Genomic DNA, 26,710 nt, shown 5'->3' on the forward strand with positions numbered 1-26,710 from the left:
GTGTCTCTCTTACCACTCAAGCCAGCAGCTGCCCCTCTCGTTTGACCTTTTCTCACTTATTTACAGACTGAAGTATGTTAAAATAATCTTCACCTGTGTGCAATAGAGATAGACCAGAAAAATCTGGATTATTTTTCATAATGCACGTCACAGCAGTAAATGGGGCAAGTCACTTAATGCAAAATCAGATATTTGTGTACATTAAGTTTCCTACTTTATAGAGTACAACTGCATTATTTGTAGCACACAATGAAATTTAAAAAAAGTGCAGCTGACCCAACCATAAAGTTAGAGTCTGTCGTTAATTTTACGGGTACAACAATGTAATTGTGCCTAATAATCTTAACTGCAGTTATGGCAGATCGCCATCAGAATTCTTGTGTATAGCGCCTAAACCCACAGAGAGGAATTTAAGCACTCAGCACTGCTTGCACATCATGTATTGTATCATAACAGAAGAGTCTAGAATAGATCAAAATAATTGCAAGAAGCAGCAGTGGACACAAATACACTAAACCGAGTTGTCCTTTTTCTATTGCCCATATCACTAATTCAACTGCTTAGCTCTCGATGTTGGGCTCTCTTCACAGAAGCAGAGTCATGGCTTCCCTGAATGTGCATATGGGCTGTGATGCAGCCTTACACCCTCACCCATTCTCACTCACCCTCACCCTCACACATCCTCACTCACCCTCACACACTAAAAACCCTCTAGCGCACTCACCCTCACACATCCTAAACAACACAAACACTCATTTCCTCAAATCCTCACTCAAACACTCGCACTCACCTACCCTCACACCCACAAACACCCTCACACACCCTCACTCACATTCACACCCTCACACCTTCACACCCTCACACCCTCAACACCTTATCCTCACACACCCTCACTCACCATATACACTCACCATCACCCTCACACATCCTCACACACTAAAAATGCTCTAGAACACTCACCCTCACACATCATAAACAACACAAACACTCATTTCCTCAACTCCCCCCCACCAACTACATCCTCCAACTCCACCCTCAAACACAACACCCTAACGCCACAGGACCACTCAATGCCACATCGCCTCTAAATGCCACAGCAACACTAAATGACACTGCACCACTCAATGCCACTGCATCACTCAATGCTACAACATCACTCAATGCCACAGCATCACTTAATACAACGGCATCACTCAATGCCACAGCAACACTCAATAGCACAGCATCACTCAATGCCACAAAAAAAACGACGCCACACCATCACTCAGCACCACTCAACGCCACAGCAACAGTCAGCACAACAAAACAATTAAATACCACAGCACCACTTAATACCACATCAACACTCAGCGTCACAGCGTCACTCAGCGTCACAGCGTCACTCAGCGCCACAGCATCACACAGCGCCACAGCAAGACACAGCGCCACAGGATCACTCAGCGCAACAGCATCACTCAGCGTCACAGCGTCACAGCGTTGTGAGAAGTTGGCCTGATATATAATGTTCACTATTCTAGTGAGCACTTTGTATCAGTCCAAAAAACCCTTATTGATGATTGGTTGTAAGTCAACCGTAGACCAGCTATCCTAGTAGCATGGACAAGAGCAGTCTTTAGGCTAAACTCTAGAGGGCGTGTTAAGCCAGCTGTTATACCATCACATATACCCCTTGAACACCAAGTGAAAGGACACCACACAAGTTGTTATGAAAATAAAGGATATTTATTTAGAACACAACAACCCTGGACTCTTTATGAGGACAGGGTGCTAAGCACAATACAAAAACTCTTATGAAAATACTCAAAGTCGCACAATTTACACAAATGCCCGAGGGGCACGAAAAACCATATACTCTAAAAGTGGAATGCAAAATTACTAGCAGGTAAGTACTACTCTAATAGACTTTAGGATCGCTAGGACTTGACTACTGAACCTTCAGATTACTAGCAGGAGGCCTAGGGGGATCGGGTGCAGAGTGTGCACTCTCACGCGGGGTGCGGGACAAAGTCTATGGTTGCTAGAAATTACAAAGTTAGTGTTATCGGACGAATCCGACTAGGTAGAGCTGAAACGAAAAAGGATCTGGACCCTTGGATAGTGAGGCTATGCTGGAGCACCGAAATGCTGAGGTTACCTAGCCCAGGGGCTGCGGCTGCATAGGTCTGAAAAGACGTTCGGAATCCTCGTTGCAGTCTATGGAGCCTGAAAGAAGTAGAAGAAGTGAAGAGATTCGGATGGATCCAAGCCTGGATCGAAGATGGAGGACACCTGTAAGCAGAGGGGACCAAGTTCTGAATCACTAGCCAGTGATTAGATGGGCACCAGGATGGCACCGGATGAATTCACCTCGACCAGGTGAGTGGGCGACGCTGGGCTCTGCAGTCTCACGGACCAGGAGGCGTTGTCGGCGACCAGGATGGAGGTGCGAGCTGTCCCACGAAGGTATCTGCTGTCGACGTCGCTGGACCCAGGATTGGGGCAACAAGTCTTGGCAAATGCAAGCCCACGCGGTGGACTTAAAATGGCGTCTGGAGTGGACCAGGAGGGTCCGGGGTGCTCCTCTTTTGGAGGGGAGCAAGGGCCAGTCTGGAGCAACCAGACCATCGGTGTTGTCATTGTGGTGTGTTGTTAAGAGGGCCACAAGCCAGCAGGCAAGTAGCCGGACAACGCGGTGAGCAGCAAATAGCAGAAGGGCCCCACGCAGATCTGGTGGATGCTGGGGGGCTGAACTTCGGTGCTGGAGCTGCTCAGGGTTAGGGCTTCTCGAACCCCAAAGCACTCACTCGAGGATCCCTCGGCGGTCGTGCTGGATAAGCGTCGTGCAGTTCTGAAGATGGCTGGTCCCTCGAGGTCTCGTCACACCCATGGATCTCAGCTGGGCTGATGATGTAGGTAGAGGTCAGAGGTGTCAGGGAAGCTGGGTCTCGTTGTGCTGGTCGGTCGGATTCCGGAGGAAGGACGTGCAGCAAACCGCAGTGTTCTTAGATGGTGCCTGCGGGTGCAGGGTGACTACTCCTTAGTCACAAGGGAGAAATTTTAGGAAGAAGTCTTGAGTTCCTTTCGTAGAAAGTAGTTTAAGGATTCAAAGATGATCTAATTTGGAAGGGGGCCCGCTCCTATCTTTATACTAGGAAAAGGGGCTGGCACGCGACTAGGTCCTGCCCATGGGTGGGACCAGGAAGGGGGGTGGTTACACCCCTCTCCCATGCCGGACTTTCCCCAGGTCAGGGGCTGGTTTGCCCCTGGAACTGGTCCTAGCCGGCCTATGCATAGTGAGCACCGGGGTGCCACTTGCAGTCACCTTCCTCTAAAGCCCAGCCTACCCAGGATACACAAAACCCTGTCTGGGATGGTGCTAGCACCGCCCCTGACAGGAAACCCTTTGTCCAAGCCTCCCTCGCTGGAAGGTCTCCCAGCAGCAGGAGGTCAGACTTGTGTCTGTGGTGGCAGCATCCATTTTGTGATGCTGAGGCTTGAGTTAACTTTAACCGGGGTTCACAGTTACATACATGTCGTGTCCCTCTAGAAGAGTGGAATGCTAACCCCGTCGCCAGAATTGGCGAGGGGTTAGTATTCCAATTCGTATGACACCTTACTCGACATGTTTTGATAAAGCGATACCAGAGTTGGCATATAACCGCGAGGATTATAATGCACTTAAGAGTATATGGTACGCGTTATCATGGAACAGCTATTAGGACTTGGTTCCGCAAGCTGCAAACAGGCTCAGCTCATGCCAGAGCACCATCTCACATGATTCCAAGCACTCTGCCTTCAGGATTGTCAAGGCCTGCCGTAGGAGTGACTGATAGGAATCTATGTGTCCATTTTAGGGTTAGATATAGTTATACTATATCTAAAGCAAAGGGTGAGTACACCACCTTGCCCCAGCTGTCGTGCAGCCAGTTGTGTCAGATTTAGATGGCCAGCCAGGGGTGGCATAATACATGCTGCAGCCCTTGGTAGGCCCTGGGTACACCTATGCCCTGAGTTACAGGGTCTGATAAGGTGGCCCAGTACCAATTGGTAAATGCACCTAAGGTACACGTGTCAATTTAGTGAGAGAACAGCTAGGCTGTGGGTCTGATTAGCAGGCCCACAGCCAGGGAAGTCGTAAACCAGTGAAGCAAAAAGCAAAAATCTGGGGTGATCATAGGATTGCAGACCCTACTCTCCTACATGACCCCCCCAAACTTTGGGACAATAAACTAACCTTGACCAGGTGAGTCTTCTTGCTCTAAGTGGAAATACCTGAAGAGCCCATCTGCATTGCCATGATCAGTGCCAGGTCTATGCTCCACTGTAAAATCCATCCCCTGTAGGGAAATGGACCACCTAAGCAGTTTGGGGTTTTCACCCTTCATCTGATTTAGCCACAAGAGGGGCTTATGGTCGGTCTGAATCTTGAAATGAGTGCCAAACAAGTATGGCCTCAGTTTCTTCAGGGCCCAAACCACAGCAAAGGCCTCCCTCTCAATAGCTGACCATTTTTTCTCTCTGGGGGTCAGCCTTCTGCTTATAAAAGCAATGAGATGGTCATGACCATCAAAATTCAGCTGAGATAGAACAGCTCCCACACCCAACTCAGAAGCATCTGTTTGGACAATGAATGGTTTGGAGTAGTCTGGACTATTTAGGATAGGTGCTGTGCACATGGCCTGCTTTAGGTCATCGAATGCTTTTTGACAGCCTGCTGTCCACTGAACTTTCTTTGGCATCTTTTTACTTGTCAGTTCATTAAGTGGAGTCCCAATTGATCCATAATTTCTGACAAATTTCCTGTAATAAACAGTCAGGCCCAAGAAAGCTCGAACCTGAGTCTGGGTGGTTGGAGGAGCCCAGTCCCTGATGGACTGTTTTTTGCTCTCCAGTGGCTGAACCTGGCCTCCACCTACAAGGTGGCCCAGGTATACAACCTGTGTCTGCCCTATCTGGCACTTTGTGGCCTTGATAGTGAGACCTGCTGCTTGCAGTGCCTCTAACACTTTCCTCAGGTGGACCAGGTGATCCTCCCAGGTCGAGCTAAAGACAGCTATATCATCAAGATATGCTGCACAGAAGTCATCCAGCCCAGTGAGAACTTAATTCACCAGCCTTTGGAAGGTGGCAGGTGCATTTTTCAAACCAAAGGGCATTACCACAAATTTATAATGCCCACCAGGGGTAGAAAATGCTGTCTTAGGCTTGGCATCCTCAGCTAACCTGATTTGCCAATACCCAGCTGTCAGGTCAAATGTGCTTAAGTAGTTGGCAGAAGCCAATCTATCTATAAGTTCATCTGCCCTTGGTATTGGGTGGGCATCAGTCTTAGTGACTGCATTGAGGCCTCTGTAGTCTACGCAAAACCTCATCTCTTTCTTACCACCCTGGGTGTGAGGCTTTGGCACTAGAACTACTGGGCTAGCCCAAGGGCTATCTGAGGGCTCAATGACTCCCAGCTCCAACATTTTCTGCACTTCTGTTTTAATGCAGTCTCTAACATGATCAGGCTGCCTGTAGATTTTACTCTTGACTGGCAGGCTGTCACCAGTGTCAACCTCATGGGTACACCAATTGGTTTGACTGGGTGTCACAGAGAACATATGTCTGAAGGATTGAAGAACTTGTTTGCAATCCTTCTGTTGATGGTCAGAGAGGCTGCCACAAAAGACAACACCATCTACTGATCCATCATCAGGATTCTGAGTGAGCAGGTCTGGGAGAGGGTCACTCTCCTCCTCCTGTCCCTCATCTGTGGCCATGAGCAAGCTCATGTCCTTCCTGTCAACATATGCTTTGAGCCTATTCACATGGAGCACCCTGTAGGGGCTCCTGGGAGTTCCAAGGTCCACCAGGTAGGTGACCTCTCCCTTTTGCTCAAGGATTGTGTGGAGCCCAGACCATTTGTCTTTGAGTGCTGCTGGGGCCAATTGCTCCAACACCCACACCTTCTGTCCAGGCTTGTACACAGTCAGGACAGCCTTTTGGTCATGCCAAGCTTTTTGGAGTTCCTGGCTTGCCTCAAGGTTTTTAGAAGCCTTTTCCATATACTCAGCCATCCTGGAGCGGAGACCAAGTACATAGTCCACTATGTTGGTTGCAGGCTTTTTGAGAGGTCTCTCCCATCCTTCCTTCACCAAACATAGGGGTCCTCTCACAGGATGCCCATACAGAAGTTCAAAAGGGCTGAAGCCAACCCCCTTCTGTGGGACCTCTCTGTAAGCAAACAAAAGGCAGGGTATCAGGACATCCCATCTACACCTGAGCTTTTCAGGAAGTCCATGAATCATCCCTTTTAGGGTCTTGTTGAACCTTTCAACAAGCCCATTGCATTGTGGAAGATAGGGTGTAGTGAACTTGAAGTTGACACCACATTCCTTCCACATAGCAGTCAAATATCCTGACATGAATTTTGCACCTCTGTCAGAGACAACCTCCTTAGGGAAGCCCACTCTGTAGAACACTCCAACTAGGGCTCTTGCCACAACAGGTGCTGTAGTGGTCCTAAGGGGAATAGCTTCAGGATACCTGGTGGCATGGTCCACCACCACCAGTATAAACTTGTGCCCTGATGCTGTCTGGGGTTCCATTGGACCAACAATGTCAATCCCCACTCTTTCAAAGGGCACCCCCACCACAGGCATTGGTATAAGGGGGGCCTTTGTTGTGCCACCTGACTTACCACTGGCTTGGCAAGTGACACAGGAGCGACAAAACTCCTTGGTATCTTCATTCATGTGAGGCCAGTGAAAGTGTGAGACAATTCTGTCCCAAGTCTTATTCTGGCCTAAGTGTCCTGCAAGGGGAATCTCATGGGCCAAGGTGAGAAGGAAACCTCTCAGAGACCAGGGGATGACCAGCCTCCTGGTTGCACCAGGTTTGGGGTCTCTTGACTCAGAGTACAGGAGTCCATCTTCCCAGTATACCCTGTGGGCACCTGTGGCGTTTCCTGCAGCCTCAGCAGCAGCCTGCTGTCTGAGGTGTTCAAGGGAAGGGCAGTCTAACTGTGCCTTCCCCTGGTCTTCTCTGGAGGGTCCCCCTGAACCCAGAAACTCAACCTGATCAGGTTCAAGTTCTTTAGGCTCAGTTTCCCTCAGCTCTTTGAGGTCAGCCTCCTCTGAGACTTGATCCACAACCTGGGGCAAGGGGGAAGGCAATGCCTTAACCCTACTACTCTTCTTCTTGGAAGGTGTCTGGTCCATTGTTCCAGGATCCAGCACCTGTTCATTGGGGCATCTTCTGGCCTGTGACCTAGTCACAGCAAGCACATGTGCTGGCAAGCCTAACATTTCCATGTGAGTCCTCTGCTCCACTTCTGACCATAGGGATGACTCCAAATCATTGCCCAACAAACATTCAACTGGGAGGTCTGAACTAACAACAACCTTCTTTTGGCCACTTACCCCTCCCCAGGAGAAATCAACAGTTGCCATACTATGGTGGGTAGTGACATTGCTGGCATTGGTCACTAGGTACTCTGGTCCTAGCATGATCTGTCCAGGGTCCACAAAGTTAGGTGTCACCATTGTGACACTGGCACAAGTGTCCCTATAGGCCTGAGCCATCTTGCCATTGATAAAAGGTGTCTGTCTGTATTTTCCCAAAGTATTGGGACTGGCATCAGGGGATATATCCACATCCCCAGTACAGACAAGGACAGCCTGAGTGAGTGTGCCAACTAAGTTGTCATACCCCTCAGAACCCAAGGTTAACCCAACTAATGCCTTGGGAGGTGCACCACCACTACTGGCTGTACTAGGGGGTGCAGTTGCCTATGGGGCTGTAGTGGTAGGAGAGGAGTTTGCCCTCCTTTCTTGGTGCACTCACTAAACCAGTGAGTTTTACTTTTACAGTATTGGCACCACCTTTTAGACAGTCCTTCTTGAGTCTTCTTCTTCTGGGAAGCCTGACCCCCACCCTCTTTGGTTTGTTGGGGACCTGTCGAAGACTTCTGGTCATTTTGTTCACCTTTGGTATTACTACCCTTCTGGTCTGCTTTCTTCTGACCACCCTGGTTCTGGCCCTCGTTCTGCTTAACCCTTGTTCTGACCCATCTGTCTGCCTTCTTTCCTAATTCTTGGGGAGAGGTCAGATCTGAGTCAATAAGTTGCTGATGCAACAACTGGTTCTGACAATTGTTTAAAATCTGTTCCCTCATGATCAGATTATACAATCCTGTGTAATCAGTAACCTTACTCCCCAGCAACCAGCCCTCCAAAGCCTTAGTGGCACAATCCACAAAATCAGACCAATCCTGAGACTGAGTTTTCTGGGTATCTCTGAACAGCAACCTGTACTGCTCAGTGGTTAGGCCAAACCCATCTATCAGTGTATTTTTCAGGACTTGGTAATTGTTAGCATCCTCAGCTCTAGTAGTGAGGAGCTTATCTCTACCTTTGCCTTCAAAGGAGAGCCACAAGACAGCTGCCCACTGACTCTGGGGGACACACTGGACAGTGCAGGCCCTTTCCAAAGCAGTTATCCATTTGTGGATATCATCCCCCTGTTTAAAGGGGACACTATCTTACTCAGGTGTCTAGTGTCTAAACTCCTGTCTTTTTCTCTTGGGAGAATGCTGCCACCAGTGGGATCTACCCCACTCAATTTCTGCTCTCTAGCAAAGGCAAGTCTCTCTTTGGCCAGGGCAAGTTCTTCCCTTTCAATCTTCAGATTGACTTCCCTCATCTTGGCCTCATGCTCCCTCCCCTGAGGGGATGTCATCCCTCTGTGAGAAGAGGTCTGAGAGCCATTGGTTCTAATGGATCTGTTAGAGCCTCTGGATAGAGATCTAACTCGTCCATTACCAATGTTAAGCCTGCCTGAGAGTGGCCCTGGGGGTCCCCCAAATCCATTCTCATGTCTACTTAAGTTGGTCCTGGTTAGTCTACTGACTTCTACCTGACCTTTGTCTGCCTCATCCTCTGATAACTCCTGTTCCTCCTCCTCTCCTGCACTAACTGTTCCATTGAGTTGGAGGTCAGGGTCACCAGTGGTTCCCTCTAAGGGAGGCATGTTCCCATCTGGATGAGAAGGATCTGTGTTAGCAGTCCTCCTGGCATCATAAGTCTCTAAGAGACCAATCGGAAAGGGAATGGTAGGGTTATAACCCTGTTTTAGCTTCCTGAATGTACAGATTTGTCTCATCTCCTGGAAGCTAAGAGCAGCATATCTGGAAGTGACCTGTGGAGGGTCAACTGACAGAAGGGGGGCTTCTGAGTTCCCTCCTTTGTCTGACATGCTTCTAGTGTGGTGCAAGTGATGCACCTACCTACACTATTTGTTTGCCTACTGATCCCTTGCTAAGAGTTGTAGTAAGGGTGTGCTAGGCCCTGTTGAACTACAACAGCTGGTTCATTGGAACTCAGAGTATTCTTTTTTTTTTTTTAAGCATTTTTATTGATATTGCGAGAGGCACATAAAATAAATACATTTACAAATCATGGCATAGTTATATAGTAACCATTTTCAAAAAAAGAATACTTGAGCATTACAGAGGAGAAAAAAATAACCATAAAACTTATCAGAAAACTGCAATGTGGTCTCAACCATCAAATCTACGTTTGGAAAGTTATTCTAATCCAAATATAATGTCCCAAACCCTTTCTTTTTTCCTCAGAGAATTAGGCCCTCTTAGTCTAGCTAAAGCAATCTCCATGGTGTGTATTTCATTCACCAAAGCCCACCATTCCATAACGTGTGGCGGATCTGGCGCTATCCATGCTCTAGCTATAGTTAATCTTGCGCAAGCAAATAAAATAGAATTCAGATCTTTATTTGGACAATTCAGTTCTTGAAGATCTATTAGAATCAAGTGAGCTGAGAGAGGCGGAGACACAATATGTTTCCTTTGTAATACATCTGCTACACCCTTCCAGAACTCTAATAATGCCGGGCATGAATAGAGCATATGGCCAATATCAGAAGCCTCCAGTTTACATTTAGGAACTCAGAGTATTCTAAGCTAAGTTATATGTACCTAGGTACTTATGTGATCTTTCACAATGATATTCTTAGGATACGTGTGGTAAAACAACAGCAAACTCAAATCCCAACCGCTGCTCACCAATGTGAGAAGTTGGCCTGATATATAATGTTCACTATTCTAGTGAGCACTTTGTATCAGTCCAAACAACCCTTATTGATGATTGGTTGTAAGTCAACCGTAGACCAGCTATCCTAGTAGCATGGACGAGAGCAGTCTTTAGGCTAAACTCTAGAGGGCGTGTTCAGCCAGCTGTTATACCATCACATATACCCCTTGAACACCAAGTGAAAGGACACCACACAAGTTGTTATGAAAATAAAGGATATTTATTTAGAACACAACAACCCTGGTTGCAGTCTATGGAGCCTGGAAGAAGAAGTTGCTGGCAGGCGACCAGTGAAGAGATTCGGATGGATACAAGCCTGGATCGAAGATGGAGGACACCTGTAAGCAGAGGGGACCAAGTTCTGAATCACTAGCCAGTGATTAGATGGGCACCAGGATGGCACCGGATGGAGTCACCTCGACCAGGTGAGTGGGCGACGCTGGCCTCTGCAGTCTCACGGACCAGGAGGCGTTGTCGGTGACCAGGATAGAGGTGCGAGCTGTCCCACGAAGGTATCTGCTGTCGACGTCGCTGGACCCAGGATTGGGGCAACAAGTCTTGGCAAATGCAAGCCCACGCGGTGGACTTAAAATGGCGTCTGGAGTGGACCAGGAGGGTGCTCCTCTTTTGGAGGGGAGCAAGGGCCAGTCTGGAGCAACCAGACCAGCGGTGTTGTCGTCGTGGTGCTTCGTTAAGAGGGCCACAAGCCAGCAGGCAAGTAGCCGGACAACGCGGTGAGCAGCAAAGAGCAGAAGGGCCCCACGCAGATCTGGTGGATGCTGGGGGGCTGAACTTCGGTGCTGGAGCTGCTCAGGGTTAGGGCTTCTCGAAACCCAAAGCACTCACTCGAGGATCCCTCGGCGGTCGTGCTGGATAAGCGTCGTGCAGTTCTGAAGATGGCCGGTCCCTCGAGGTCTCGTCACACCCACGGATCTCACCTGGGCTGATGATGTAGGTAGAGGTCAGAGGTGCCAGGGAAGCCAGGTCTCGTCATGCTGGTCGGTCGGATTCCGGAGGAAGGACGTGCAGCAAACCGCAGTGTTCTTAGATGGTGCCTGCGGGTGCAGGGTGACTACTCCTTAGTCACAAGGGAGAAATCTTAGGAAGAAGTCTTGAGTTCCTTTCGTAGAAAGTAGTTTCAGGATTTAAAGATGATCGAATTTGGAAGGGGGCCCGCTCCTATCTTTATACTAGGAAAAGGGGCTGGCACGCGACTAGGTCCTGCCCATGGGTGGGACAAGGAAGGGGGTGGTTACACCCCTCTCAGATGCCGGACTTTCCCCAGGTCAGGGGCTGGTGTGCCCCTGGAACTGGTTCTAGCCGGCCTATGCATAGTGAGCACCGGGGTGCCACTTGCAGTCACCTTCCTCTAAAGCCCTGCCTACCCAGGATACACAAAACCCTGTCTGGGATGGTGCTAGCACTGCCCCTGACAGGAAACCCTTTCTCCAAGCCTCCCTCGCTGGAAGGACTCCCAGCAGCAGGAGGTCAGACTTGTGTCTGTGGTGGCAGCATCCATTTTGTGATGCTGAGGCTTGAGTTAACTTTAACCGGGGTTCACAGTTACATACATGTCGTGTCCCTCTAGAAGGGTGGAATGCAAACCCCGTCGCCAGAATTGGCGAGGGGTTAGTATTCCAATTTGTATGACACCTTACTCGACATGTTTAAAGCGATACCAGTGTTGGCATATAACCGCGAGGATTATAATGCATTTAAGAGTATATGGTACGCGTTATCATGGAACAGCTATTAGGACTTGGTTCCGCAAGCTGCAAACGGGCTCAGCTCATGCCAGAGCACCATCTCGCATGATTCCAAGCACTCTGCCTTCAGGATTGTCAAGGCCTGCCATAGGAGTGACTGATAGGAATCTATGTGTCCATTTTAGGGTTAGATATAGTTATACTATATCTAAAGCAAAGGGTGAGTACACCACCTTGCCCCAGCTGTCGTGCAGCCAGTTGTGTCAGATTTAGATGGCCAGCCAGGGGTGGCATAATACATGCTGCAGCCCCTGGTAGGCCCTGGGTACACCTATGCCCTGAGTTACAGGGTCTGATAAGGTGGCCCAGTACCAATTGGTAAATGCACCTACGGTACACGTGTCAATTTAGTGAGAGAACAGCTAGGCTGTGGGTCTGATTAGCAGGCCCACAGCCAGGGAAGTCGTAAATCCGTGAAGCAAAAAGCAAAAATCTGGGGTGATCATAGGATTGCAGACCCTACTCTCCTACAAGCGTCCCTCAGCGTGACAGCATCACTCAGCGCCACAGCGTCACTCAGTGCCACAGCATCACTCAGCGCCACAGCATCACTCAGCACCACAGCATCATTTAGCGCCACATCATCACTCAGCGCAACAGCATCAGTCATCGCCACAGCATCACTCATCGCCACATCATCACTCATCGCCACAGCATTGTTATTTCTCTTGTGTGGTGTGGTGTCACGTACTGTGTTTTTAAACACGGCTGGCATCTTGCCTGCTACTCCGACCTGGAGCGCACAGCTGACTACAAGCTGTCGCGCTTTCTCCTCACGCAATACATCACCCAAAGCGGCCGCCATCAGAGCAGGCGTGCGCGCTGACCACGCCCCCGTTGAGGCCACGCCCCCTCCTCTGACTATATAACCGCCGACCAATAGCGGTGACAGTCTAATCCTTCCCAGTCCTGAGGCGGAAGCCGGGAGCTGGCGGTACTGTTTACTTGTGCTCAAAGCTTTTTTTAAAATTGTTATTTCTCTTGTGTGGTGTGGTGTCTCGTACTGTGTTTTTAAACACGGCTGGCATCTTGCCTGCTACTCCGACCTGGAGCGCACAGCTGACTACAAGCTGTCGCGCTTTCTCCTCACGCAATACATCACCCAAAGCAGCCGCCATCAGAGCAGGCGTGCGCGCTGACCACGCCCCCGTTGAGGCCACACCCCCTTTTTCCTGGGATAAATGTGCACGTACAGGAAGCGCAGCGGACGAGCGCAGCAGGAGCGCCTAAGGCAAGCCCGTCTGCGCCCGTCATCGCCAAGACATCGCCTCTCGCCAGTCCCCCTGCACAAAATCCCCAGATTAGAGTCAGCTATGACAGAGAACATCTCCGCGCACTAAATACCAACACCAGATGCGACAAGCTTGGAGGCTGCCTCGGACAAACAGCACTTCACTGTGAGTCCTGTAAATTTACTACGCCTAAGCCTAGCCTAGCAAGCTGTATAGCGACGACACCTAAGCTGTCTCCCCTCCGGGTTCTACAACTGAATGTCAGATCTCTCGCGAAACATCATGCGATAGTCCATACTCTTATAACAGACGAAAACCCAGACATTCTGTTTCTATGCAAAACCTGGCTCTATGATGACCAGACTAGCATTTTGAACCTTACGCTGCCCAACGGTTTCTCCATAAAGCTGGTTAACAGAGACTCTAGGGGCGGGGGAATAGCCGTTATATACCGAACTACATATAACTGCTCTTTCACGAAAGAAGATATTTGGGGCTGCGAATGCGCACGATTTAAGATCTCCATTTGCCCTCAATTCACCCTCTCTGGGCTTTATATCTACCGGCCACCAGGTCCCTCTGCCAGATTTATTGATGAACTTCTAGAAATATCCCACACCTTGGCAGTCTCCTCCCCCAACTTCACCATTCTGGGTGATCTTAATCTCCACTTTGATTCCGTGACAGAACCCATCATTAAAAACTTGCTGGCCGACCTCACGGCCCTGCAGTTAAACTCCCTGGTCCACTCCCCCACCCACACTGCTGGGCACATATTAGACCCCATTTTTACCAACATGTTGGAAGCTACGGCTGATCCCCCTGAACCCATGGGTTGGACCGACCATTTCCTTGTCAAACTTATCATTACTGCAAAAAAAACGCCTGCCAAAGCTGCGGCTAACCCCTGCCACAAACAGCCATGGCACAAACTCTCCTCCGAAGACTTCATTAAAAACCTAGGAGAATTCCACCCCCCTGACGAGAACAGAGATATCAATACAGCCTATGCCGCTTTCCACGACTGGATCGTTACAGGGCTTGACGCCTTAATTCCGGCTAAATGGACCAAAACCCGCAGTTCCCCCACCAACCCATGGTACAATGAAACGCTCAAAACCTTGTGGAAGGAATGCAAGAAAGCCGAACGCGGATGGAGGAAAAACTACTTAGATAGCGACAAAGTCCTCTACTTGTCTAAACTACGCACGTATCACAAGGCGATTCGTACCACTCGAGCCTCCTTTTACGCAAAGGAAATTGAACTAAGCTCCAACCCCACCAAAACTATCTTTAATTTAGTTCAAAGCCTCCATAAAGTCTCCAACCCAGGTTCCTGCATTACCTCCTCGAAACAGTGCGAATACCTTGCCACTTTTTTCATTGAAAAAGTGAGGAAGATCTATATTTCCTTTCCGCAAGATGACCTTGTACCCATCAACACTCCCAACTCGGCGGCTGATATGTCGAAATTGTCAAGAATACCCGACATATCCCTCGACGACCTTGCTAAACTGTGTAGACAGGTTAAGTCTGGTTCCCCCACAGACCCCATGAGACCAACTAAATTCCTGGACTCACTTGACTTCTTCCTTCCCTCGCTTGCCAGCCTACTCAACCTTTCTTTTTCCTCAGCTGTGGTCCCCGCCTGTTGGAAATCTGCATGGGTTTCCCCTATTATTAAAAAACCCACATTAGATCCCACTAAGCCAGAAAACTTCAGACCCATCTCGCTGCTCCCCTGGATGTCCAAACTGGCTGAAGCCCATGTAAACAAAGTGCTATCCCATCACATGCTGCAAAACCACGTCCTGGACCCCTCCCAAAACGGCTTCAGGCCAGGTCACAGCACCGAGTCGGCCCTGCTGACCACTACTGAACACCTTCGAGGTGTCCTGGACGCTGGTCAAAGTGCCGCGCTGATCCTGCTGGATCTCAGCGCGGCCTTTGACACGGTCTCACACAATATCCTGTTGAAACGACTTGAGGCCATAGGGATCGGTGAACTAGCCCTTGAATGGTTCCGGTCCTTTCTAAAGGACAGGTCCTTTCGAGTTTCAGCCCCACCATACATCTCCCAACCCCATTCCATCGAACAGGGAGTCCCCCAGGGATCGGCGCTTAGCCCATCCCTTTTTAATCTGTACGTCCAGCCTCTCGCAGTAGTGGCAAAAGAGTGGGACCTTACGCTGGTGTCGTACGCCGACGACACACAGCTGGTCATCACACTCTCTGAAGGCCCATCATCTTTGGCTACTAAATTCAGGGATGGCCTAGCGGCAGTTGCACAGTGGATGACGCGCAACTGCCTGCAGCTGAACGCTGGGAAAACGGAGGTGCTTCTCCTTGGCAAAAACCCCAGCCACTGGAGCGATCATTGGTGGCCCTCTTTGCTTGGCCCCACCCCCGTGCCAAAAAATGTTGTCAAGAACCTAGGTGTCTGGCTCGACTCCTCACTCAACTTTCAGTCCCACACAAAGAAAGTGGCAGCTACGTGTGTGGGTCTAATGAGGAGCCTTAGCCCGATACTCGGCTTCTTTGACTCCGGAACCCGCCAACTTATCATCCAATCCATGATCCTTGCCCGGCTGGACTATGCCAATGTTCTATTCTTGGGGGCAAACAAAGCAGAACTAGCAAGGCTGCAACGCATTCAAAACTCGGCCGCCAGAGCTGTGGTTGGCCTCCCACGCAGGTGCTCTGCCAGAGCCACCATCCGTAATTTGCACTGGCGGCCAATTAAATCCCGAATTCATTTCAAAACCCTTACCATGGCATACAAAATTCTTAACTCAGACTGCCCTGAACTTCTACGCCCGCTCCTTGTACCCTACACTCCCCAGCGCACCTTGCGCTCACTGGGACAACACCTCGTGACGGTCCCCCGAACCAGGCTTTGTAGAATGGGCGGACGCTCCTTCAAAGTCTTAGGGGCAAGACTCTGGAACTCCCTGCCTCTACACATCAGCACCCTAACCAATTTGACTGCCTTCCGAAAGGAACTCAAAACCCATCTCTTTTCTGTCATCTAGTCTTCTGTTGGTTATCCCACCCTCTCCTCAGGTACTGGTTAGGTCAGCGCCGGGACGCTCCGTTGCCTGGGCAGCTGTTTGCGCTTCAACAAAGGGTTAACATAACATAACATAACATCACTCAGCACCACAGCATCACTCAGCACCACAGCATCACTCAGCGCAAAAGCATCAGTCAACGTCACTGATTCAATCAACACCCCTCAACGCCAAAACACCACTCAATGCCACAATAACACTCAACGACACAACATCCCCCAATAACACAATATCACTCAACGCCAAAGCATCACTCAAATCCAAATCAACACACAACGCCACTGCACCACTCAAAGCCACAGCACCACTTGGTGCACAGAATCCCTCAACGCCACAGCATAAAACAATGCCACAGCATCACTCAACAACACAAAAACAATCAACGCCACATCATCCCTCAACGCAATAGCATTACTCCACAACACAGCATCAATCTATGCCACTGCATCACTCAACGGCACAGCATCACTCAGCAGCAACACATCATCACTCAGCACCACCACAGCATCAATCAATACCACGACAGCATCCCTACGCACCACCACAGCATCACTCAGCACAACTACAGCATCACTCAGCGCAACTACAGCATCACTCAGCGCAACTACTGCATCACTCATCGCAACAACAGTATCACTCAGCACAACAACAGCATCACTCTGCTCTACCACAGCATCACTCAGCATAACAAAAACATCACTCAGCTCAAACACAGCATCACTCAGCGCAAACCACTGCATCACTCAGCTCAACAACAGCATCACTCAGCGCAACTACAGCATCACTCAGCATCAACACAGCATCACTAGTTCAAATATGTTTTCTCAATGTTTCAAAATTTATTCCAAATGTCAAACTAAATCCTAAAATTTCACTTCTGTTCTTGGATTTTCGTCACAATAAAATACACAAAACATAATCTTCACTAAATATATTTAATAAAGTTTAAGCTATTAGCAATATAAAATAAAATCCATTTTATTTACGTATTAATTATTAAAAAAATTAAAAGCCATTGTTTTTTTTATATCAATACATATAAGTCACGTAAATACAAAACATGTTGCATTACAAATGCTAGAGGTGTCACATTTACAAAAGTTATAACTATTGGCTTTGTAAAGAAGAAAGCTATTAATTTAGCTATTTAAAAAAACAACACATAAATTTAAAAAAAAAAAATTTAACACCAATAGCTCTAACTTTCCTATTGCGAGATCTATTGCAATTCCAATGCTTGTTTTCCTTTTCTGTTTGTTGTCACCTGGGCTCCCACACATTCAACGCTCGTTACTGGGATTGTGTCCGCTCCTCTTTCTTTGATCCGATTGACTTCAGCTAGGCTATCGTCATCTGCCTCTTCTTCCTTTTGATACCTACTCGAGGTGTCAACTGTGCTTGCTGTAGAACTAGTAAAATCTGTCACTGCCTTATTCACCCTGGACGAGCTAAATATTGGGAATACCTTGGTGGCCTGCTGTTTTGTTTGTAATGCCAATTTGTTTATTTCTTTCCTATCACACTTTTTTGTCTTCAGGCCTGCTTCAATGCTTTGTTTCTCTCCAGGCTTGTTAGACCAAAATTTTCTAGTTTTGGCTCTTGATTTGTGGCCTTTAGGGGAACCGGGCTTAGTTGAACTTGAATATCTTGTGGTTTAGATGGTATTTTGGTTTGCTTATGTTCTTCTTTTGGTAAAGACTTGAAAAGTTGCAAAGTGTTAACAACATGCTTGTCATGCTCTTCAGCATTATATTCTGTGGCTACCAAGTTTAGTTTATGTAACGTTATTTTCTGTTCTAATAACGTTTGTAGGAGGCACAGTTTGTTGATAATCGGGCTACAAGCACACTGGGCTGAATTTTTGGATTGTACTCATAATTAGATTGTTCATATTGCCCAGTTTTTTATTTATTCCTGCAATTTGTAGTGCTATCATAGTCATTAATTCTATTTGAATATCCATTTTGTCTGATTGCATATTGAGAGCCTTTCTTGTTGTGTAATATTTGTAGTAATTATTTGAAAAGCTCCAGACAGCTACTTTGGTCGCTCAATGTCTCCCCTTGAATTAATTGTGATTTTGATTCTTGTTTGGCGAATTGATTTTGGTTAAATAAATAGCTAGTATCACGAGAGGACCGTGAGGAGTTATTGTTATTTTGTGAAATTTTTGAGCCTTGTATGACCGTATTATTTTGTATATTGACAATATGAGTTTCTCCAGTCGGTGTACTTGGTTTGGCGACAGACCTTTGTGAGGAGTCTTTGTTCGATGAAAGCCTGGGAACATTCTGCCATGAGTCATCCAGACCTTTGGGGTCATCTTGATCATCCTGATGGACCTGTGCTGCTATTTTTAACCTTTGTGTTGTCCCGTTGTTTGTTGCTAACTTAGGGGTGGAAGACATTGGGTTTTCTTCAAGTGTTGTAAACTTTATTGCCGGTGATTCTGTTTTTTTTCCCTGCAACAAACTCTTTTATCCCATACTGTAAAGGACCAATTACTTTGGTCTTGTTATCTGGTATATATTCTATGTCTTCTTTATGCTATTTGAGGTGTTTGTCTTTTCATCTAAGAGCTGCTCCTTATTTAAGAGTGCTTTCCCATTGTTTATCCTGTCAACACTGTCTTCCTTAAACGCCTCCTCTGGGACTGCCAAGTTTGTTCCTACCTGGTCCGGATCCAGGTTTAGTGGACTCTTTAGGCTGTTTGAATCCATTGTAACTTGTGCTATTTGTGTGTCCAGAACTTCTAAGGGCAAGGCGAATGTTTTTGAGACCCTCTTTTATCAAATTTAATATTCGCTCTGCTCAGGAGGCCCGATCTTTTGTGTTGTCCCCTCTAAATGAAATGATCTGCCATAGAATATTTCAATTTTTTAAAACATTCCTGGCTATTTATTAGAATTTCTTTTTTTAGTTTAGTTGGTATGTGTAATGTTATGCTGATTGCTTAAGGTTGAATTTTGTATTTGTTATAAAGTATGTTTCTTTTATTGTATTGGTGTACTTTTGTGGACCTCCGTTGGAGTTCCGTAACAAATAAACTAATTGAATTGAATTGTGTAGGGTCCTTTTGTAAGTCTTTTTTGGTAGTAAATGAAGCTGACCTCTGAGGAGCTAATGGTGTCAAGAGGCCTGGTACCTCTACATGTGTTGAGTAGATCAGGGTTCCAGGGTCTTTAAGGAAGGAGAATCTAGAGTACAAACTTAAATTCCTTTTTCTGTCTTTGTCTATATTTCTAAATATTGTTAGTATTGGAGAAATTAATGGGCTCTTTTGAGTAAAATCTGGGCCTTCGGATTTAGTTGTTTGTTTTGTATTCTTTTTTTAACACTTTTGCCCTCCTGGGCTAGTGACTGCCTAATTCTGCCTGATCTTATTTATGTCCACTCAGAAGTCTCCTCTTTGTTGATCCTCCTAATTTTATGTTGAATATTAGATGTCTGAAGGCTCTTGGGTTGCTCACAAAGACTGACTTTCAGTGTATATCTGCTGTTTCCTCTGTGTAAATGTATATGTATATGTACTGGGTTATCCTGTTATCCTGTTAACCAGTTCTTCTGTCGTAATTTGACAATGACTGGGTTAGCGTTAAGCTTATGCTACACATATTTTCCTTATCTTGGCCTTAGTGTTAAACGCCATTTTGTATGTTACGGCGGCCATTTTAGAGAATGAGTTGCCTCGTGGTCAGCGTGGCCTTTAGTCCTTTTTCCGTACCACAGACCACTCGAGTTTGCCCAGCAAAAGGCTATTTTTAGTAACGGTCAAGCCCGCACATGCGCAGTTCCGACTGACCAGTCATGTTTAAGGAATGTTCCGCCAAACTGACCAGTGGTATTGTAACTCCTCCCATGAGTTGGCTGTGTTCCAAAAATGACCATATATGTACCTAACACTCTGTAACCATGTACCTCCCATCTTTTAATGTCTGTAAAACTGTATAAAAGAAGGACTTACACCGATGTTCGGTGTGATACTTGCCGAAGGGTGCTGTAGGAATGTACCACCACCCCATGGGGTCTTAATAAACTTGTCTTTTACATTTTCTAGTTTCCGTGCCAACAGTTCTTATGGTGTAGAGGGTACTCTGCGGAGTATGTAGGCCTGGAGAACCCAATACCACAAATTGGCGACCACGAAGGGACTCATCGGCGACTCGGATGCCCGAAGGAGAGGTTGTGACGAAGGATTGGAAACTCGCCATGGACGCGTACGCTGCCACTGAGTGACCCGAGTCTTGGCACCCACGGTGTTTTCTTCCCTTCCTTCTGATTTGACCTTCCAGGTGGCGCCGGTCCCCGACTGAGATCCTGCTCGTCTGCGTTGCTGTACAGTGCCTATTTGGCTGATTTGATCAAAGACCTTGGCAGTTGGAACCTGGACGTTTGAGATTTGGGTAAGAATTGTGATTGGTAAGGTAGTCTGCAGACGCTTACTGTGGTTCTATGAATATGACTATGATTTGAGTTAGCTAACATTTGAGTTTGTGAATTTGATTTTATATGTGTAGTGCACTTCACATAGGCAGGCATGTAGAGATGTTTCTCTAATTTCATTTGTACTTTGAGCGGCACATTTGTGTGAAGTATAGTAAGTGCCATTTTTACAGTATCACGTTTTCGTGGTACTTTTTGAACATGCCTGTTTTAAGCACACTCCGAGAGATGTGCTGTCTTGGAAATGGTACCACGTATAGATTAAATGAATCTCAGCCGGCTCCCCCAGAGGGGACCCCTAACCGTGAAATGTACATCAAATTTGGTCTCCCCCTATACTGTACAGTAAACTATGGAATAAATACACCAAGTCTGATCCCGAGTTGCAATGGCCACTACATGGGTCGTTTGATTTACGAAAGGTTCAGTTTGTAGAGCAATGTTTGTTTCAACGCAGGTCTAGACAGAATATGTTTGATTGTGTGCGAATGTGGGAGAAAGCAGTGCGTGAACGTATGAAGCGTGAGATTGCCTTGGCGGAAAAGGAGCAGCGAAAGGCTGCTCGAGATAAAGCTTTACAGCAGGAGGAGAAGGAGTTACAGGAGTAGAAAGAGAGGGAGGCAGGGGAACGTAATTTGCAAACGTCCGGTCAATTTCCTATTCGACGACCGCTTTATCCTGTCCTTACTAATGAAGTTGATGATTTTTCGTTATTAGATCGGTCTCCGCCCCTGTACCTTTTGCCTACGGCTCCGGATGAGGACTTCGGTGATGAAGAACGAGATAGTGCGAGTACGAGGTTAACTGCTAATAGAGCCGCGGAATTACGTGGTTTAGCCAGGAAACTGAATTTGAATAGAATAACTATGTCAGAGGTTAAAGCTGAAAGGGATAAGTGGTCGGAACTAGAACAGATGTGTTTTTTAAATACTTTTGCAGATGAAGTTATTGAACGATTTCGTAAGTATTCAGAGGATTTAGAACCCAAGGATATATCAGTCCATCATGAGAATATGCGTAAAGGTTTATTTGTTCTTGCAGATGCAGATGCCTTTTTCTTACGATTGGTCCAGCTACGGGATGAGGCGTCCAGATTGCGGGAAGTACGAAAGGCATCAGAGAAGTCCGTGCCGGAGTCGACGGAGCAGTCCAAACAGTGTTCTATCCTTGGAGCAGATAAGGGTTCTAAAGTGCATGTTATGCCTATGCGTGAAGCTGCACCTTTGTATGTTCCCCCTAAAGGGCAAGGTACCAGTGATGATAAAATGTCCGGGGATGCAAAAGGGTATTTCATATATAATTGGGTGTATACGCCTTGGAATAGAGCGGATGTTATGGCACTGAAAAATGCTTTACCCGATCCTCGTAAAAATCCGGCAGCTTTCTATGAAGGAGTGGAGGGGGCTATTTCTTCTTGTGTTATGACGCTCGTTGATATAGATCTTTTCTTTGGATTAATACTCCCCCCTGATATGTGGAGAGCTATTCGTAAGTTTGACGATCAAACGATGTTCGGAGCAACTTGGAAAGATATAGGCCAAGCTGATTTGGACAGGGAGCCTGCATGTAAACCTTGTCAGTTGATTTTAGATCTTCCAACAGCTATTTTGAATAAATTGAAAACGCTTGTTCCTCCTAAAAAGATTGATTGGACTATGTTAGCCTCGTGTAAACCGAAACAAGACGAGTCGGTATCTGACTTCTTCACACGTTTTGAAGAAGCGTTTCATGATTACAGTGGGCAATTGTTAACAGATGATACGGGTAGGCATCTGTTCGTCGATAAGTATGTGCCTAATCTCCTACCGGAGATTGCAAAGCGGTTGAAAACAAGTGAAAGTTCCTGGACCACGGCGACCCCTGCGTCTTTGTTAACTATGGCTCAGTATTACGAGCGGCAGGAATTAGAGGCTAAAGAAAGTGTTGATAAGAAAGCGAAGGAGTTGAAGACGAAGGTGATATTGGCACAGGTTTGTGGTGCACAATCTAGAGGGAATGATAGAGGTAGGCGAGGAAGGGGTAATGTGCCGTATGGTCGTACCGATATTGCTGAGGATCAATGTGCATATTGTAAAGAATTTGGACATTGGGCTGACGACTGTCCGGTGCTCCGTGAGCAACGTAGTCAGCGTGGTCGAGGAGGTGGAAGGTCACGGAATAGTTATTCTGGAGCGAGGGGTGGCGGAGGTGATCGTGGTAGGTTTGAAGCGAGGGGTCGTGGTCAGGATGAACGAAATGCTTTTGATCGGCGAAATCAGTATCAGATATCGGAGAGTGAGAACGTGGAGAGTCAGGATTATGTGCATGCATAGGACTGCGTAGGATGGGGTGTGGAATCGGTTGAAGTGCCAGTAGATCAAAGAGGTCCAGGAGCTACTCATAGTGCTTTGTCTAAAAACTTGCTTCCATGGGCTCCCCTGTCTGACGAAAGGATAACATGTATAGGGTTCGATGGCACACCCTCTCCAAGCCCATTATCACAACCTCTTGCATTTTGTATTGACAAATTTTTTAGTTTTTGTCCATTTTTGTTGTCGCCCCACACTCCAGACAATATTATGGGCATTGATTTGCTCAAATATTTTCGAGCAACGATACGCTGCGCTCCTGAAGGAGTGGGGGTTATTTTGAATGACAATTACCCAGATTCAGGTAGACTCTGTACCATGCAAGAAATTGAAGCATTAGCCTCTCTCCCACATACGTTATGGGCGACCTCAGATACGGATGTGGGACAGATGCTCATCCCGCCTATTCGAATTACTGTTAAGGAGGGAGTATCTTTGCCACGTGTACCGCAGTACAAGATATCCAGGGAAGGTGAAATTGCCCTGACGCACATCGTTCAGGATTTGATTATTGCAGGAGTAGTGGAGGAAGTTCCTTACAATGTCTGTAACAGCCCTATTCTCCCGATTCTTAAGAAAGACACTGACGACAAAGTCTATCGATTTATTATTGACTTGAGAGAAATAAACAAAATTGTCATTCCCCAGTACCCGGTGGTGTCTGACATCACCACCTTACTTACTTTGGTCCCCCCCACAGCTACGACTTTCTCTGTTATTGATCTTAAAAACGCGTTCTTCTCCATTCCCATCCATACTGATAGCAGATACCTATTTAGTTTCACGTTAAATAATAAATCGTAGAGATTTTGTCGTGTTCCCCAAGGTTACACGGAAAGCCCTAGCATTTATAGCCAGGCTTTGAAAAGACAGCTTGATTCCTTTGAATTGCGATCTGGAGTGGCACTTATTCAATATGTTGATGACCTCTTATTGGCGGCAGACACCTATGCACAATGTGAGGAGAGTACTCTTGCTTTGCTCTCCTTTCTTGCTCAGAACAATCACAAAGTTTCTAGAAAGAAATTGCAATATTGTAGACCAAAGGTGACCTACCTCGGTCATCTTTTGTCTAAGGAGGGACGTGCATTAACATCTGATCAAATTCAAGCGATTTTAGATACACCAGTCCCCCGCACTCAGAGAGATGTACGTGCCTTTATAGGTTTAACGTCCTTTTGTACACAGTGGATAATGGGGTTTTCGCACATTATAAAACCTTTGTTAGCGTTACTGTCCAAAACGACACCAATGCCCCTTGAATGGACAGATGAATGTCAAAATGCTTTTGAACAATTGAGACAGGCCCTTTGCTCTGCACCCGTGTTAGGTACACCAGATTACACTAAGATTTTCACGTTGTATGTGCACGAGAAAGATGGGTGCGCATTATCAGTGTTAGTGCAGACACACGGGGACAAGCAGAAGCCATGTGCGTACTTTTCAGCCAATCTTGATCCTGTAGCACGAGGGTTACCTGGGTGTTTCCGAGCAGTTGCAGCGACAGCGGTGGCTATACGACAGAGTGAGGGAATAGTTTTGTCACACAAACTGTTGGTGTTAGTTCCCCATGCAGTGGACGCTCTGCTAAACCAAACGAAAACCCAGTATCTTACGAGCGCACGTTTCACAGGATATGAGCTCACACTTCTGGCGCCACATATCACACTGAAAAGATGCGCTACCCTGAACCCTGCCACTTTATTGCCGTATCCGGTTGCTGAGGGCCAGGAGGAAGAACACCATGATTGTGTTTTCCTGACCGAAGAACAAACAAAGGGTCGTGTCGACTTACAGGATACGCCACTTCCAGATGTGGATGGGGAACTGTGGGTTGATGGATCGTGTTTGAGGTTGCCAGACGGCACAACTTCTGCATATGCGATCACAACACTTAAGGCAGTGGTAGAAACAGCACGAATACCACAGAAATCGGCCCAAGCAGCGGAGCTAATAGCTTTGACAAGAGCCTGCGAATTGAGTGCTGGCTTATGTGTGAACATCTACACAGACAGCCGATACGCCTTCGGAGTAGCGCATGACTTTGGCCTACTCTGGAGAGAACGTGGGTTTTTGACTTCGCATGGAGTACACATTATGCACGGAGAGCTAGTGCGTGATCTCCTAAACGCGTTACTTTGTCCAAAGAAAGTGGCGATAATTAAATGCAGTGCACATAAAAAGGTCACTGACAAAGTGGGACAAGGTAATGCTTTTGCAGACAGTATAGCAAGACAAACGGCTATGTCACGAAATGACTCCCCCATGTATGTAGTGAAATCGCAGGCCGAGCGATGGCATGATGCTAGAGCGGAGATATTAGATATTCAGAAATCAGCGACTGAAGCAGAACTTGCAGCTTGGGCAGCAGAGGGAGTACTAGATGATGAGGGTTGTTGGAGAAGCAAAGATATGGAACGATGGAAATTGCCTGCAGCTTACTTGCAAGCGGTGGTCCAGATGACACATGGGTTGGCACATGTTGGAGCTCTTGCAATCACTCGATTGTTAACGCGGGTTTGGGAGCATCCTGAGATTGCCAACACTGCCAAGAGAGTAGTGCAGACCTGTTTGATATGTTTACAACACAATCCTGCAAAAGGGACGCATACTCCGAAAGGAGGGTTCGCTCCACCTTCTGCACCATTCGAGGTACTACAAATGGATTACATCCAGCTTGAGCGTTGCAATAACCTTAAGTATGTCTTAGTGGTGGTGTGTGCCTTTAGCAAATGGGTTGAGGCCTTCCCCATGAAGGATAATACAGCGTTGACAACAGCTAAGGTTTTGCTCAAAGAGTACTTCCCTCGATATGGCGTTTGCAAATTTTTGTGGAGCGATAATGGTCCCCATTTTGGTGGGAAAATTGTGGAGTACCTGTTGAAGGGATTGGGGATCCAGCAAAAGTTTCATGCTGTGTTCCATCCTCAGTCCGCAGGTCTTGTTTAATGGTACAATGCTACTTTGAAACTAAAGTTGGCTAAGATTGTGGCATCCATGTCTTTGAAGTGGCCGGATGCCTTGCCTTTAGCATTACTCTCTATCAGATCAGTGCCGCACTCTCGAACTGGCCTCACACCTTATGAAGTGGTGTTTGGAAGGCCGATGAATATATGGGGAGTTCCTAAGCCTCGATTTTTACATGATGTGCCTTGTATAATGATGAACGATTATTTGGCACGATTAACAAATGATTTGCTTTCTATTCATCAACAGGTTCGAGAAGCGCTCCCTGACAACTCCATTGGAGAGGCTCACAATCTTCGTCCTGGGGACTACGTGATGATCAAGTCCTTTGAGAGAACAAACAGCTTGGAACCGAGGTGGCGTGGCCCCGAGCAGGTACTGCTGGCCACCCGAACGGCGGTACGAGTGACCAACAAGAAGCGGTGGGTGCATTCTACTCACTGCCGCCGTGTCTCTCCGGACCGAGTGAATCCTACTGTGCTATCTGACTACAGAGATATCTTGGATGAGGAAAAGAGCCCAGCTGTGACGTCGGCCGAATTGGAGGGAGCCTTCCCGGACCACACTGTTTCTGGACGACAAAGATACAATCTGCGACCACGATAAGAGGAAGATATTTTTTTTGGTGCGAGACTGGTTGAGTTACCGCTCTGGGGTTTGTGAAACGGAAGCCGGGAATCTCAAGGGGGGGGATCAGTTCTGCCAAGAGTAGCGACACCCGTCTTGACCCCGGAGAAGAAAACAACGGCTACCTCGGAGCTCAGCACTCACATTTTTATTTTTTTTAGTTGTACATTTGAGACATTGTGAACT

The 26,710-nt window shown here is 47.2% G+C and overlaps 1 protein-coding gene across 1 annotated transcript in view; it reads left to right on the top strand.

Moving 5' to 3' along the window:
- The window catches only part of LOC147673934 (uncharacterized), a 56,278-nt gene that overhangs the window by 13,615 nt on the left and 15,953 nt on the right, over positions 1-26,710 (top strand). The window contains exons 2-3 of the mRNA XM_086945542.1: positions 12,491-12,651; positions 12,963-14,837. Of these exons, the coding sequence (XP_086801668.1) occupies positions 12,491-12,651; positions 12,963-14,837 (2,036 nt within the window). The remainder of the gene's footprint in view (positions 1-12,490; positions 12,652-12,962; positions 14,838-26,710) is intronic.

Source organism: Lissotriton vulgaris, chromosome 12, assembly GCF_964263255.1.
Source record: "Lissotriton vulgaris chromosome 12, aLisVul1.2, whole genome shotgun sequence".
In the NCBI taxonomy this organism is placed as follows: domain Eukaryota; kingdom Metazoa; phylum Chordata; class Amphibia; order Caudata; family Salamandridae; genus Lissotriton; species Lissotriton vulgaris.